This window comes from Sciurus vulgaris, assembly GCF_902686455.1.
Source record: "Sciurus vulgaris genome assembly, chromosome: 2".
Lineage (NCBI taxonomy): Eukaryota > Metazoa > Chordata > Mammalia > Rodentia > Sciuridae > Sciurus > Sciurus vulgaris.
In genome coordinates this window covers 100,725,321-100,741,071 of record NC_136462.1, presented here as the reverse complement: position 1 = coordinate 100,741,071, position 15,751 = coordinate 100,725,321, and the positions used below count along the sequence as shown (strand labels likewise).

At 39.9% G+C, this 15,751-nt stretch overlaps 1 protein-coding gene and 1 long non-coding RNA gene across 2 annotated transcripts in view; one reads left to right on the top strand and one right to left on the bottom strand.

Moving 5' to 3' along the window:
• Positions 1 to 11,617: 11,617 nt before the first annotated feature.
• Positions 11,618 to 13,206, bottom strand: LOC306655509. Its single transcript, XR_013762274.1, has 3 exons — positions 13,070 to 13,206; positions 12,070 to 12,279; positions 11,618 to 11,956 (listed from the first exon to the last, which is right to left on the bottom strand). It is a non-coding gene; the product is annotated as an uncharacterized lncRNA (long non-coding RNA).
• A 326-nt stretch (positions 13,207 to 13,532) lies between these two features.
• Positions 13,533 to 15,751, top strand: part of MYO5A (myosin VA) — a 217,645-nt gene continuing 215,426 nt past the window's right edge. The window contains 1 exon segment of the mRNA XM_079130018.1: positions 13,533 to 13,862. Within this exon segment, the coding sequence (XP_078986144.1) occupies positions 13,836 to 13,862 (27 nt within the window). The 5' untranslated portion in view covers positions 13,533 to 13,835.

The window sequence follows — 15,751 nt, the reverse complement described above, 5'->3', positions numbered from 1 at the left end:
TATCCATGACATTCAGTGGCCTTGTGCAAATATGATATGTTGCTTAGGCATATCTTTTGCCCTATGCAGATTTCATTTTGACTTTTATGAAAATCGCAGCTCATATAATTTATATACGCTTTTTTTAAGTATAGAGACTTTTTACTTCCACATTTAACTTTGGGGACCCTAGAGTAAAAGATTCATACTCTGCCTTCTATTTTCTTCTCCCCACCCTACTGCCCCACTTATTTTTTATTTTTGCCTTTCTTTGCTTCTTTGACTCACAGTATTGGGCTGTTCAGTTTATATGAAAGCATAGTGTCTGTATCCTTACTCTTTTTAAATTTGCTGTGCTGGATGCTGTATTTTAAAATACAGTAATGGTTTTTTCGTTCTAATTTTTCAGTTGTTAATTTACCACTTAATCCTGTATTATTATTGGCATTTAACAATTGTTTAAATAAAAATTTTATAATGAAACAAATAGTTGAAAGGACTGACCCAGGAAGCTATGTCAGGTTGAACTGAATTAAGTAATTATGACTAAGAATTAGACTTGTGACAAGAGGAACATACGTGATAGGTAAAATTTATTCATAAAAATATTTGGATACTTCTTTAGATGTCACTTTAATAAAATATGGTTTTTATTGTACTTGTGGTTTATCCAGTTAGTGAGAACTTACAATAGACTTTATTAGGACACGTTTACGTTGTCTTAGAGCTCTTCCCATAAGCTGTAATACAGTAGCATGATGATGAGGATCACTAGACAGCTGATACTGTTTTTCTGTTCATCTCTGAATTGCACAAAGCCTCCCTCTTTTGGATCCGGGCATCTTTTCTAGGTCTTGGCTTCATTTGTATAACTGCTTTCCTGTGATCCCAAATCATAGATGGTGCCTTGAACATAGCACCTACACTTAAAGGCTAATTATCTTCCTATGCCACCCACCCCAAAGGCAGAAAAGCAACAAAATCAGTACTGTGCTCATTTGTAATTTTAAGGATCAATTATATATAAATATATGAATATATTTGTAATGAGAGCAAGTATGTTATTCTAGAGTATATACTTACTGTAAGATCCATTTAAGAATTTAAAAATATCCTAAAGTAGAATTTCTATTATAGCTAGTCTTTTTTTTTTTTCCCATGAACATTTGCAAGCTATCACCATTAAATCCAAACATCAGAAAGATTAATCTGAAGGATCAGAGACCATGTTATTCCCAACCATGATAGAACTCCTGTGGTTTGTGACAAGTGACATAACATCTTGAGTTTTAGTTTGTAAAATACAATATTTAACCTACCTCAAAACTTGTTGAGGATATGTGAAATACTAAGTGCCCCCAAATAAAATATTGTCTATTAAAAGTAAAGTTACTCATACCAACCTGCCTTCTGTAAAGTCACAGTGCTTAAAATCTCAGGATTTCCAATTAGGAAAGACCTGTCATTAAGGATTTGTAGGTATAATTGCTTAGCTTTCATTGGTGCTTGGGATTGAGAGGTTTTAAATTTTTCTATTTTTTGTTCTGCCTCATCAGTTTATTGAAGACGTTTGCAAGTTCTTTAATCACTGCTTGAAGATTTTAATGAGATATAATTGTCTATTTCTACTTTTTTGAAGCTGTGGTTTGAAAAGTGGCTAATTTTAATCATTGTCCTATTTGCCATAATGTTAGAGTAAACTGACGTTGGAAGTAAATACTTCATGAAAACTACCATCTGAAGTAAATTACCTGTTTCATATTCAGTAGCTCTTACTTTTGATAATACAGTTTTGAAAAACATTTTGTTCTTGAAGGCTCGACCTAAAATAGTTCTTGATAAATTGAAATAGGATTGTTTTGATGTATTGGAAAGAGCATGTTTGTAGTCTACAAAATTGTTCAATAATGTGCTGCTGATCTAAAAATATGTCTTAACTATTCATCAAAGGAGGTCGTTAGGGCCTCTACTTGTTATTACTGCAGCAAGTGAGAATTAGTGGAACAAAAGCATACCTCTAACATTTATTGGTACTTTTTACTAAATTAGATTTGTGTTCTTATGCAGTACAAATATAGTGTACTTTATCAAAGTTGAAATGTACTATGTACTTAAATTGTGCTCTAAAATTGTTTGGTAGTCAGGAGCAGGTAGCCTATGGGAAGAGCATTTCTGAGTGGTCACCAACGCAGTTTCTCCAGTGACCTTTTTATATTGCCCAGCATTCAAGCATATTTCTCCCACTTTTCATTTCCCTCCTGAAACCCATTTTTGTTTAGGACTAATGAATTATTCATCCTTAACATCCTCCCCAATATGCCACGATTTAGGCATTTCACATTGTCTAAAACATATCCTAATCCGGATAATGACTGATATGAGCCACTGTCAGCTCTAACTCAGCGTGCACTGCCAGTCTTCTGTTTCTACTCCTCAATTCCCCAGCACATCTTTTAAAATTAGGATCAAAGGAATCTCTGTGATTGTTAGATCTATGTATAAAAACACCAATTTGAATACTGTGTTACTAATTTCAACATTCTAGGTAGGTATTGTCTGTAGATTTTACTCTATAAATCACTGGTGGTCATGATAGCAATTAATGTTTGTATTATGTCATCAATTAAATGGCAGTTGAAAGAAAACATCTTACTCCTTTAATATTACACCCTCAAATCTGCTATGGAATCTCTAGCATTTGTTATACAATAGGACATTTTGCCTGTATTAACAGGGCCATGAGTAAAGGCCTTTTTTGTTAAACATAGCTATAAAGTTGGCAGTTAAAGAAATTTGTCAAATAGCCTTTCCAAAACTTGTGAAATACCAAAAAAATAAATAAATTGATCTGTTTAATTTCTATTGATTAAATTTGCAGTTTTGTCTTATTTAAAGCTAATATTTTCAGTGTTTTCTGAAGTTCAGATATCAGTGTATGCAGAATTTGACTATTGGTGGTCTTAGATTATGTTTTTCTTTTAAAAATGTATGTTAATGAAATTCTAGCAGTAAACTTTTTTTTTTGGTAAAGCTTTGTAATTAAGGTAAAAAAAATGGTTTCAGATTGTGAGTCATCTCCATCTCATGTGCAAAACACTCTAGAGTTGAATATAGAAAGATGGATGATTATCTCTCATCCTACACAAAAGTCAAATCAAAACGGATCAAAGACCTAAGAATGAGACCAGGAACTATGCTACTCCTAAAAGAAAATGTAGAGGCAACACTCCAACATAGGCTGGAGACAACTTCCTTAATAGGATTCCTAAAGCTCAGGAAATAATGCCAAAAAAACTGCACAGCTAAGAAAACAATTTAGAATGTAAAAAAAGTGAGAGAAAATTCTTTGCTAGCTACTCTTCTGGCAGAAGATTAATACCCAGAATATATAAAGAACTCAACTTTTTTTTTTTTTTTTGTGGTGCTGGGGATCGAACCCAGGGCCTTGTGCTTGCAAGGCAGCACTCTACCAACTGAGCTATCTCCCCAGTCCCAAGAACTCAACTTTTAACACCAAAAAAAAAAAAAAAAAAAAAAAAAGGCCAATAAATTAATGGACAATGAGTTAAACAGACTAAAAAGAAATACAAATGGCCAACAAATATATGAAGAAAATGTTCAACATATTTAGCAATTAGGGAAATGGAAACCCAAACTACACTGAGATTCCATCTCCAGTTAGAATAGCAGCCATCAAAAATACAAACTAATAAATGCTGGAGAGAATGTGGAGAAAAACGTCTATACTATTGGTGAGATTGTAAATAAATACAATCACTATGGAAGTCAGTATGGAGTTTCCTCAAAAGAATGGCAATGGAACCACCATATGACCTAGCAATTCCACTCGGTGGTATTCATCATAAAGGATTAAAGTCACCACCATACTATAGTGATATATGCATATCCATGTTTATAGCAGCACAATTCACAATAGCCAAACTATGGAACCAGCCTCCAGTCTAGGTGCCCATCAATGGATGAATGATTAAAGAAAGTGTGATTTATATATACATACACACACACACACACAATGGAGTTTTATTCAGCCACAAAGAAGAATGAAATGTCAATTTCAGGAAAATGGATGGAACTTGACATTGTATTAAATAAGACAAAGTCAAGGGTTGTATGTTTTCTGTCATATGTCAAAGCCATAGAGTAAAAAGGAAAAGGGGAAAATTGAAGGGAGACCTTAGGGAGGAAAAGGGACCAGGGGAAGGGAAAAGAGAAATAATTGTGAATGGTACTGGCCAAATTCATTGTGTGCATGTATGAATATGTAACAACAAATCCCACCATTATGTTCATGGTTTCAGAGGTCTCAGTCCACAGCCAGCTCCATTGCTCTGGCGAAACATCATGGCAGAAGAGTGTGGTAGAGGAAAGCAGCTCAGGACATGAACAATGCACAATCAGGAAGTAGAAGTAGAGAGAGACTTCTCACCAAGGACAAATATCCCATAGGCTCCCAATGACCCTTCTCCAGCCACACCCTGCCTACCTACAGTTACCACCCGGTTAATCACTATATGGAAATTAATACACTGATTAGGTCAAGCTCTCATAACCCAATCATTTCACTTCCAAACTTTCTTGAATTGTCTCACAATAGTTTTGGGGGGACACCTGATTCTAAACCATAACACTATTTTTAAAATAGAAAATTTTCAGCTTGTCACATAGGACATAAAAAGCATATGGTAGAGTGAACCATCTCCCTTAGACCAGATGGCACTTTTTTTCAGTGTTCTTGGTAAATGTTAAGTGCAAACATGAAAACTATGATGATGGAAATCTTAGCTATTGGGCCACATTTTAATAATGGAAAGAGACCACTAAAATCATTCTTTACCAAAAGTCATACATTTTCAGTTTTACCAAGAATCCACAGTATGTGCAAAATGTGTGTGCTTGGGTGATTAAAATTTGACATGTTGAGCTGTCTTGCACATTTTTGGAATACGACCTTACTGGACATTTCCCCACTTGCAAAGCCTCTGATACCCCCTCTCTAGGCTCACATTTCACACATTTTTCTAATTATGGTATTTACTATTGACCTCAGGCAGAGGAAGTCTGAAAGGCTGGAATGATCACTTTCATTTTTCACTGAGCCACCATTCCTGGGGAGTCCCCATACAAGGGAAATAGCACAGACAGGCTTGTGTCCCGACATGGATCAGCAGCCTGAACTGCTCATTTTCCAGCCCTTGACAGTGTCTATCTCTCTTTACAGAAAACTGTTTTCTAGGTTTTTCTAATGATTTTTAATAACTTCATTGCTTTTGACATCTTAGTATTCTGCTCTTTTATGTCCAAGTATAGCTAGTCTTCAATGACAGGGTGGGAATCAAAAACTTAAAATATGGTTGTACAATTCAGAAAATGAAGTAATCCTCTGACCAGTGTTAGATCATCATATTAAAGAAATCCTGCTAATTCACACAGAGCCCTAATTATTTTTTTTTCCTGAGTTACCCACATAGGGATCTCAATTTTAATAATTCCCTTTATTTTTATTCTTTGATTCATTGTACACAAATGGGGTACAACTAGAATGAGTTTTAGAGGCAGCTTTTAGAGATGGATTGCGCTGGGATAGGTAGGGGAAAGGGAGGAAGAAGAACATCTTAGAGGGAATATTATTTTCAAAAAGGCAAGGAGTTGGGAAAATGTAGACCTACCTAGGAAGTATGGTTGAAGAACATCCTATGTAAAGAGAATTTTTTCTTCCTTAAAAGTTATTTCTTCTACATTCTTCAACTCAGAAGAATCACAGAATACTAATCTTTCATTTTCATATTTTTAGTATCAATATTTGAAGCTGCCATCACCATGATTTTTTTTTTTTTTGTACCAGGGATTAAATCCAAGGGTGCTTAACCACTAAACCACATTTCCAGCCCTTTTTAAATATTTTATTTTGAGACAAGTTCTTGCTAAATTGCTCAGGGCCTCACCAAGTTGCTGAGGTTGGCTTTGACCTTGGGATCCTCCTACCTGAGCCTCCCAAGCTGCTGGGATTACAGGCATGTGTCTCCAGGCTCAGCCCATTAATGTTCTTGCTAAAAGAAAGACTAAAAATATCTTGTAAAAATTGATTACTATTACTACTACTATACTACTGATTATAAGACATCCAACTTAAGAATACCTATATATCATGATAATCTAATCTTTTTTTCTTCTGGAGCTGGGGATTGAACCCAGGGCCTCAAGCATGTTAGGTAAGTGGCTTACCACTGAGCTACATTCCCAGCCCCTAGCCATGATAATTTAAGATAGTCATGTGTATTATTTCTACCAGTTTATATTATAGTACGATTATATGTAAATTCTAAAGAACTACTTTTTATATTTGTTTCACATTTTGTTACTCATGGATATATTCGGTTACAGTATTTCCAGCTGATTGTAATGTACTCACATTCTCACAGGAGGTCTGTTCTACAAGTGTCAAACAAAAGGAGGGAAAAGTTCAGTATAGAAGATGGCAGTGTGATTAAAAAGATAGTGCACCATGATCAAGTGGGTTTCATCCCAGGGATGCAAGGTTGGTTCAACATCAGGAAATCAATAAATGTCATTCACCATATCAATAGACTTAAAGTCAAGAATCACATGATTATTGCAATAGATGCAGAAAAAGCATTTGATAAAATACAGCACCCCTTCATGCTCAAAACACTAGAAAAAATAGGGATAGTGGGAACATTCCTTAACATTGTAAAGGCCATTTATGCTAAGCCCATGGCTAATATCATTCTAAATGGTGAAAAACTGAAAGCATTCCCCCTAAAAACTGGAACAAGGCAGGGATGCCCTCTTTCACCACTTCTATTCAACATCGTCCTTGAAACTCTAGCCAGAGCAATTAGACAAACCAAAGAAATTAAAGGGATACGAATTGGAAAAGAAGAACTCAAACTATCCCTGTTCGCTGATGACATGATTATATATTTAGAGGAACCTGGAAATCCCACCAGAAAACTCTTAGAACTCATAAGTGAATTCAGTAAAGTAGCAGGTTACAAGATCAATGCCCATAAATCCAACGCATTTTTATACATAAGTGATGAATCTTCAGAAAGAGAAATTAGGAAAACTACCCCATTCACAATAGCCTTGAAAAAAATAAAATACTTGGGGAATCAATCTCACAAAAGAGGTGAAAGACCTCTACAATGAGAACTATACAACACTAAAGAAGAAATTAAAGAACACCTTAGAAGATGGAAAGATCTTCCACTTCTTAGATAGGAAGAATTAATATTGTCAAAATGGCCATACTACCTAAAGTGCTATACAAATTCAATGCAATTCCATTAAATCCCAATGACGTACCTTACAGAATAGAGCAAGCAATTATGAAATTCATCTGGAAGAATAGAAACCCAGAATAGCTAAAGCAATCCTTAGCAGGAAGAGTGAAACAGGGGGTATTGCAATACCAGATCTTCAACTCCACTACAAGCAATAGTACAAAAACGTCATGGTATTGGTATCAAAATAGAAAGGTAGATCAATGGTACAGAAGGAGGACACGACACAAACCCAAATCATACAATTTTCTCATACTAGACAAAGGTTCCAAAAATATGCAATGGAGAAAGATAGCCTCTTCAACAAATGGTGCTGGAGAATTGGAAATCCACATGCAACAGAATGAAACTAAACCCTATCTCTCACCATGCACGAAACTAAACTCAAAAGTGGATTAAGGACCTCGGATCAGACCAGAGACCCTGCAGATTATAGAAGAAAAAGTAGGTCCAGATCTTCACATGTCGGCTTACGACCAGACTATTCCTTAACAGGACTCCCATAGCACAACAATACAAGCAAGAATCAATAACGGGGATAGATTCAAACTAAAAAGCTTTCTTCTCAGCAAAGGAACTATCAGCAATGCAAAGAGAGCCTACAGAGTGGAAGAATATCTTTGCAATCATACTTCAGATAGAGCACTAATCTCCAGAATCTATAAAGAACTCAAAAAACTCTACTCCAAGAATTCAATAATCCAGTGGACAAATGGGCTAAGGAAATGAATAGACACTTCACAGAAGAAGATCTACAAGCAATCAACAAACATATGGAAAAATGTTCAACATCTCTAGTAATAAGAGAAATGCAAATCAAAACCACCCTAAGATTCCATCCCACCCCAATTAGAATGGCAATTATCAAGAATACGAGCAACAACAGGTGTTGGCGAGGATGTGGGGAGAAAGGTACACTCATACATTGCTGGTGGGGCTGCAAATTAGTGCAGCCACTCTGGAAAGCAGTGTGGAGATTCCTTAGAAACTCGGAATGGACCCTCCATTTGACCCAGCTATCCCACTCCTTGGCCTATACCCAAAGGACTTAAAATCAGCATACTACAGAGATACAGCCACATCAATGTTCATAGCTGCTCAATTCACAATAGCCAGACTGTGGAACCAATGTAGATGCCCTTCAATTGATGAGTGGATAAAGAAGCTGTGGTATATATATACAATGGAATATTACTCAGCCATAAAGAATGATAAAATTATGGCATTTGCAGGCAAATGGATGAAATTGGAGAATATCATGCTAAGTGAGATAAGCCAATCTCAAAAAGCCAAAGGAAGAATGATATCGCTAATAAGTGGATGATGACACATAATGGAGGGAGGGAAGGGTTAGTGTTAGAGTTAGGGTTAGGGAGGGGGGCAAGTATGGAGGAAGGAAGCACTGTATAGAGGGAAAAGAGGGGTGGGAGGGGTGGGGGGAAGGGAAAAAATAACAGAATGAATCAAACAAATCAATCAAATTTGTGTAAATTTATGATTACACAAATGGTATGCTTTTACGCCATGTACAAACAGAGAAACATGTATCCCATTTGTTTACAATAAAATTAAAAAAATGAAAAAAAAAAAGATGGCAGTGTGTAGTGTAATAGAGCAGTGAGAAGAGCGAGACCTGAGGAAAGGCCTATGAAGTCAAAATTGTGTATCACTGATCTTTTGGAGAGAGCAATTTCAGTAGAGAAGGTACATATGGGCATGAGGCAAAGGAATATAACAGGAATAACAAGTGACTTTAGGTAAAATTAGTACTGAGGACAGTTCTTTTGAAGACTAATATATATTAAAAATTTTGACTGGGTGCAGTGGTACACTCCTGTAATCCCAGGAACTCAGGAGGCTGAGATAGGAGTATTTCAAATTTGAAGCTGGCCTCAACAATTTAAGAAGGGCCTCAGCAACTTAGCAAGGTCTGGTCTCAAAATAAAAAAATAGTAAGGGCTGGGGAAGTGGGGTCAATCCCAGTACCAAAAGGAAAAAAAAAAAAAATTAGTTTGGAGGAAGTTTTTGGTTTTCCCTTTAAATGTAGGGAAAATCACAAAATATAATTTATAATAATTTATAATATAATTACAAATATCTAAGATAACTTACACAGAGAAAAGGCTGATAGTTTTGCAAGTTTCAGTCCATGATCAGTTGGCTCCACTGCTTTCCAGCCTGTGGCAAGGCAGCACATCATGGCAGGGAGCTTGTGGCAATGAAAAACCACTCACTCACCTTATGGCCAGGGAAGCAAGACAGTGAGGAGGGGCCCAGAGTTCCACAGTCTCCTTCAAGGGCACAACCCCAATGACCTAAAACCATTAGGTTCCATTTCTTAAAGTTTCTAGCACCTGTCAAAAGGCAAGCCTAGCTGGAATGGACCCTCTAATAAATGGGCCTGTGGGGGACACTCCAGATATCTGTTCTGGGCAAAACAGTATGAAAGAAAAGTCAAAGATGCAAAGAGCAAAGGAGGCAAGATCTGGGGATGGGATTCGCCAGAGCCAGCCAGATGAGGGAGTAGAAGTCAGGTGGAGAAAGGGGACACACTGGAGGAGAGGGCCTGCTGGGTGGCCTTAGTTCTACCCATATGAAAAGGTGATGAAGTCCTTCCAGGAGGGTAGATGGGAAAAGGACGGAGGTAAGAAGTACACTAATGGTTCACAAGTGTCTTTACAACTTTGTAAAAGCATGTCCTTCCATTAACAAAGATCCAGAAAGTCTCAACATTTTAAAGTGGTTTCTTTGGGATCATTGCTTACCATTCTTCTCTCTCTCTCTCTCTCTCTTTTTTTTTTTTTTAAAGAAAACTAAATGGAGCAAATGACATGGAGTAGCAGGTACAACCATAGGGTAAGAAATGTGGAGAAACAAAAAAGTGTAGAATTGAAATTTGGTGTTAAATTCTTAAACTTTTTTCCTATTCTTTTCAGTCAACACAAGTAGTTATAGAAGGACATAGTGCAAAATCAAGAATCATAAAATATACCTCTTTGCTACCAACTTTAGATCCCTAGGGAGAGAGAACTACGTGTGTGTGTGTGTGTGTGTGTTTTCTTTTTATTTCTGATAGTTATCTCTATATCTCTCAGTAATATCTTTCAGGTTTTTGTTGTTTCTTTTTTGGTACTGGAATTGAACCCAAGGTGCTTTATCACTGAACTACATTGCCAGCCCTTTTGTTTTTTTTAGACAGGTTCTTGCAAAGTTACTGAGGGCCTTGATAAATTGTTGAGGGTGGTCTCAAAATTATGATCCTCCTGCCTCAACCTCTCAGGTTTCTGGGAGGTGCATGGTTCCTTGTAATATCTTCTACAACTATTTTTTGTTTTCTTAATTCACTTTTAGACATAAATTAATGACTCTCCAGGCTAATAGGTGAAAGTTTAGCTCATAACACATTTCACCTCTTAGTATGGTATCACAACTTCTGATCCTTTTATAGGCTTCCTTTAGGTATTTACTAATAGAGTTTCACTTTTTTTATTCTTATTCTATGAACTATGCAGAGTACTTGTTGGCTATCCACTGTATACAATGGCAGTATTAATATCCTTTATCCTTCCCTGTGACTCTCTTCTCTCAGTTTTTGTCATCTATGATTTTACAATTGTATCACTAAGGTTGATATTTGATTTCTATTTTGTAATCATTATTAGCAAGTCTCTGGTCTTATAGGTTGATATAGTTCACTGCAGAGCACAGTTTGTGCTATGATTGCATCTTCTTATACAGGTTTTTGTTTTTCTTGGCATTTCTAATTATCTTTCCCCCTTGTATTTTTGGCCTATATCATAGCCATAATTACTTTAATATCATTTGTTGTATCAGCTACCTATAAAATCTTCCTTTTGCTCCAGAAAACTCTCTCTTGGAGGCTACTGCTGCCTTGCTTCAATCCAAACTGGTTACTTCCTTAATCCTCATGCACAGCTGTCATTTTGCAACTTGGCTGCTCTCCTGACTAAATCCGTTATTTTCTGTGTTCAGTTCAATGGCAGCTATTGCATTTGCCTATGTCTTAGGTTCCCTAGAAAAAATGGAAGTTCTTTATTTTAAAATTCCGTCGGGTGGGATGGAGCATACCTATAATCCCAGCTACTCAGGAGGCTAAGTCAGAGTTCTTAATCAGAAATACATAATTCTGACTCATTTAAGCTGAAACAGTATTTATTAAGAGATATCAGCTCATCTACAAAATTGTTGGAAAGGCCGAGGTAACAGGTTTAAAAAAGTTTTTTTTTTTTTAGTTTTCAGTGGATCTTTAAGTTATTTATTTATAAGCGGCGCTAAGAATTGAACTCAGAGCCTTGCACATGCCAGGTGAGTGCTCCACCGCTGAACCACAACCCCAGCCAGGCTAAAGTAAGAGTTTTGATAGAAATCTTCCAGGTGCAACTCTGGAAACATGTTCAGCAGTGGTCTCAATGGAAAATGTTGCTATAGCCACCACCAAACACAAAAGTCAGGAGCCTGACTTTGATGTAACCACTGTTGTCCCCCAAACTTGCCCACCTCTGCTGCTGTAAACAGCAGCAAACAGAAGTTCTGAGTCACACGTATTTCCTCACATTTCCTCACTTCTGAATCTGAAGTCTTGTCCAGATGATTCTGCTTGTTAGAATCTGGGTTCTATTACTGCTTCTGATCTACAAAAGAGGTGGGAATTTTAAGTCCTGAGCTTTCTATCAGGAGGCAGAACTAAGAGATTTTTCCAAAATATACAAAAGTGACAAGAAAACAAATATACTAGATGCCATACCTTTCCATGTGCTTCTTCAATACAACACTGCATTATTATCAGTCCAAGTATTTCAGTGTGTGAGAACTTCAGGGAGTATCCATGCAGGTAAGAAAACAGGCACCTTGCACAAGACATGAAGAAATGGTAAGGGGTAGGAGCCAGGTCTCCTCTCAATCCATTACTTTTTATGTTCTTCTGGTCATAACTGCACATTTTCTCTCTTTATGTCTGGTCAAAGAAAGAGTGAAACCAGGAAACATCAAAGACATTTGGTTTTAGAACTGGAAGGAATAGAGACAATTTTATAACTTGAACTCTGTAGCCATTCCCTTTGCCATTTCTGAGGAGATGGCGGGCCAATGAGCAAGAGGAGGAGAGGTCTGAGTTTCAGAGAGCGAGGACTGGCCCTATCTCCCTTTTAGAGAATGATCTTCCTTCAATACATATCCTCCAGCACTCACGAAACAGGGGCCCCAGTCTTGACCTTTGGTCTTTATAGAAAACAGTACTGAATTCCTCTGGCAAGCACTGGACACCACTTACAGTTCAAAGAAATGAGAGGTGAACACACTAAAACGAAGCTAGAATTTTTTTAAAAAAACTGAACATTATTCAACTAGGTGTTAAAGAGTAAGAGCTTGATGGTGAGGACAATATGGCATTGAGGATGGAAAGACCACATTCCTATGCTCGATGTGCAACCATAACTACGAGTAGATTGAGACCTTTAACTTTTGCATACAGAGTCAAATTGCAGGTACTGTATAAACTTTCCACATTAAGTGTGTCATTTTCAGGTGGCATCCAGATCAGCTTCAGGTGGCACCATTAAGTCTACACGACCAGGGAGGAGGAAAAGGCCGAGAAATCGGGCAGGGGCAAAAGGGTAGTTGCACCTCTGCAAATACACAGGTCTAGAAAAGGGACTCTCGGGTTGTCCCCTGGGGACATCTTGTTTTTATGTTTAAGTTTCTGTGGCCTTGAACCAGCCCCTACCCTCTGACATCATGAGACAAACCTGCTGCCTATGCCAAGATGTTGGGAGTGACCTTGGTGATCTTCCTAATTCCTGGTGATGCACTACTGAGCATTCAGATCACTGCTGTTACCAAGGCTCTTCTGGAGTTCTAGGTTATTCGACGGCCTTCCTAGAAGCATCCTTGAGGCTCCCAGGGGTTCACCTAGACAAGGTGACAGCCCCTGCCACTGTTGCCCCTCCCTCGCGGGCAGGCGCTTTCGCCAGGTCCAGCACTCGCTTCTGGCGGGGGCGTCCGCGCCCCGGGGCGAACATCCGGGGGTAGGGTTTGGGCCTCCGCAGCTTGGGCGCGGCGCGGGCTGGCAGGAGGAGAGTGCTGGGAGCCCGCAGCCGGTGGGAGGCAGCGTGAGCCCGAGAGAGCCCGGAGCAGCCGCGGTGGCAGCGCTGGAGCGCAGCCTCCTCCCGCTCCCACAATGCACAGGGCGGAGGCGGCGGCGGCGGCGGCGGCATCACGGACCGTTGAGGTGGCTGCGGAGGCAGCGGCGACCCTGAGGACCCTGGGCACGCGGGTTGCTCGCGGCTGCTCGCGGCGAGCCCGGGAGTGATGGCCAGGCCCCCGCGGGCCACCTGAGCTGAGGCGCCCCGCCCCGCCCTGCCGGCCCCTCCCGGTCCCTCCCGGCCCGGCCCTGCCCTGCCCTGCCCGGCTCCCCGCCGGCTGCTGCCAGGCGCTTCCTAGTCGGCGCGGGCGGACGCCCAGGCGAGGTGCGGCCTCCGCCCAGGCGGGGGTGTCGGCGCGCGGGGCCCCGCCATGGCCGCGTCCGAGCTCTACACAAAGGTAACGCGCCCCGCGGGCCCGCGCCGGGGGAGGGCAGGGGGCCGCTCAGGCGGCGCCGCGGGCCGTCAGGCTGCCTGGAGGCCGCGGCGCGGGGGCCCGGCCCGGCCAGCGCCACCCGTTTCCCAGCATTTCAAAAGCCCGGCCCGCGCGCCTGCCACCCGCCGCCGCACCTTCCTCTTTCGGGCGTTGATGGTTGAGCGGAGGACGGAGGCCCGAGTCGCGGGTCTCCCTGACCCCCTGCCACGCTTCTCGGCTGCCCCGAGCCGGATCGCCCAGCTCTCCCTAGCCCTCTCGCCTAGCCAGGAAAAATCCTGGCTGCTGGGGGATGCTCGATGGGTAGATCCGATGGTCCCTCGCGTGCGGACACGCGCTTAAAATAACATCTTGTGTTGGTATGCGGTCCGACTTCTACCGCCAGCCCACCTGGATTATTTTGGGTCCTGCAAATGGCAGCCAGTATATTTTTACCTTTAGAGATGCCCGGTTTCTGATCGCTGCCCTGGGCGGTGAGCCCTTGCGGAAGATGCAGCCCGATAAACGCGAGCTGATTCGCGGACTGGCGAGTCGGTACTCATTTGTCGTTGGGAGTTTGCAGCCTGCGTGTAATCCCTTAGAGCCTTGTTAGGCTTCATGTTTTCATCTTCCTTTTGGGCGAGCTTTTTCCTTCTGGGTTTAGTTTAAGGAAAGTGGCAGGCAGCCTTTTCTGTATTAAACTGACCCAAGTATTCTCTGGGTATGGTAATCTCCCATTGGTGTTGTTTTGGAGAACTGTCCCTTTGGAGACTGTTCTGAAAAACTGTATTGGGCAATGGGTGGTGCCCTTTGTGAATGTATGTGACTTTGGCATTTTATACCCTTCTGTGTAGCTAGGTGTTTTGCCAGCTATTGATTACCTCTCCTTACATTTGACAGAATTTCCTTAACTTTTCAAGTTCACATTTGCAGCATTCTTATCTTAGGGCAAAGGAACTGTTTCTTCCTATGTGACCCAAGTAAGCCCACGCCTAAATGGTAGCATAAAGGGAAGAGGTCTGGACTGGGCATTAAGAGTCCTGATTCTAGAATAGACCTTTACATTACTGTGTGACCTTGGGCAAATCACTTATCCTCTCTGGTCAGTTTCCTCACTTGTAAATAGAGTTAATTATACGTGCCTTCCATCCCTTACAAACTGCTGTGAGGATCCAACCTAATCGTTGTGAGAGATTTTTGTGACCTATGAATTTCTTGACAATATGATGTGCATGGTTAATTTCTTCAACCATGAGTGAGGAGCTTGCATGAAACATTCTTTGGGACCTTCTTTCTAGCCCTAGATTTAAGAATTGCATCATTGGAATTTCTCTCTAAAACCCGGTGATTTCTTTAAGCACTATAGATTTCTAACATATAAATGATTATAATTGAAACTGGATTAAAGGTCACTTTATTACAAACACATATGGCACTTACTATATCTTATTGTGTGGCAGATACCATTCTCAGTGTTTTCATAAGTATTAACTCATTAATCCTCATAGTGAATTAGGAGGTAGATACTAAGAATATCAAAATAATTTTCATGTGAAGATATCAGTGTGGTAAACATTGCTTTAGTTACTCTGTGTAGTACCTCTGATCCTGTCTGTGGTAAGCAGTCCTTTTAAAGCTGTTAATAGTAGGCTGCTTACCTACAGATTGATTGGATCGTTAATGTGTTGGATTTTAGATTGCTTTTTTTCCCTTCCAAGATAATTTTGTAAGAAAACAATTGAAAAAGAAATTGTGATTTCTAAATTGTGAGATTTTGGTTTTCTGTCACAGCTTTATCATAACCTTTTAAAATTCATTTTTTAGACTGGCAAAGACAGGCTGATTTAGTCAATCAAGACTGAAGTTGAGGCTTTAGG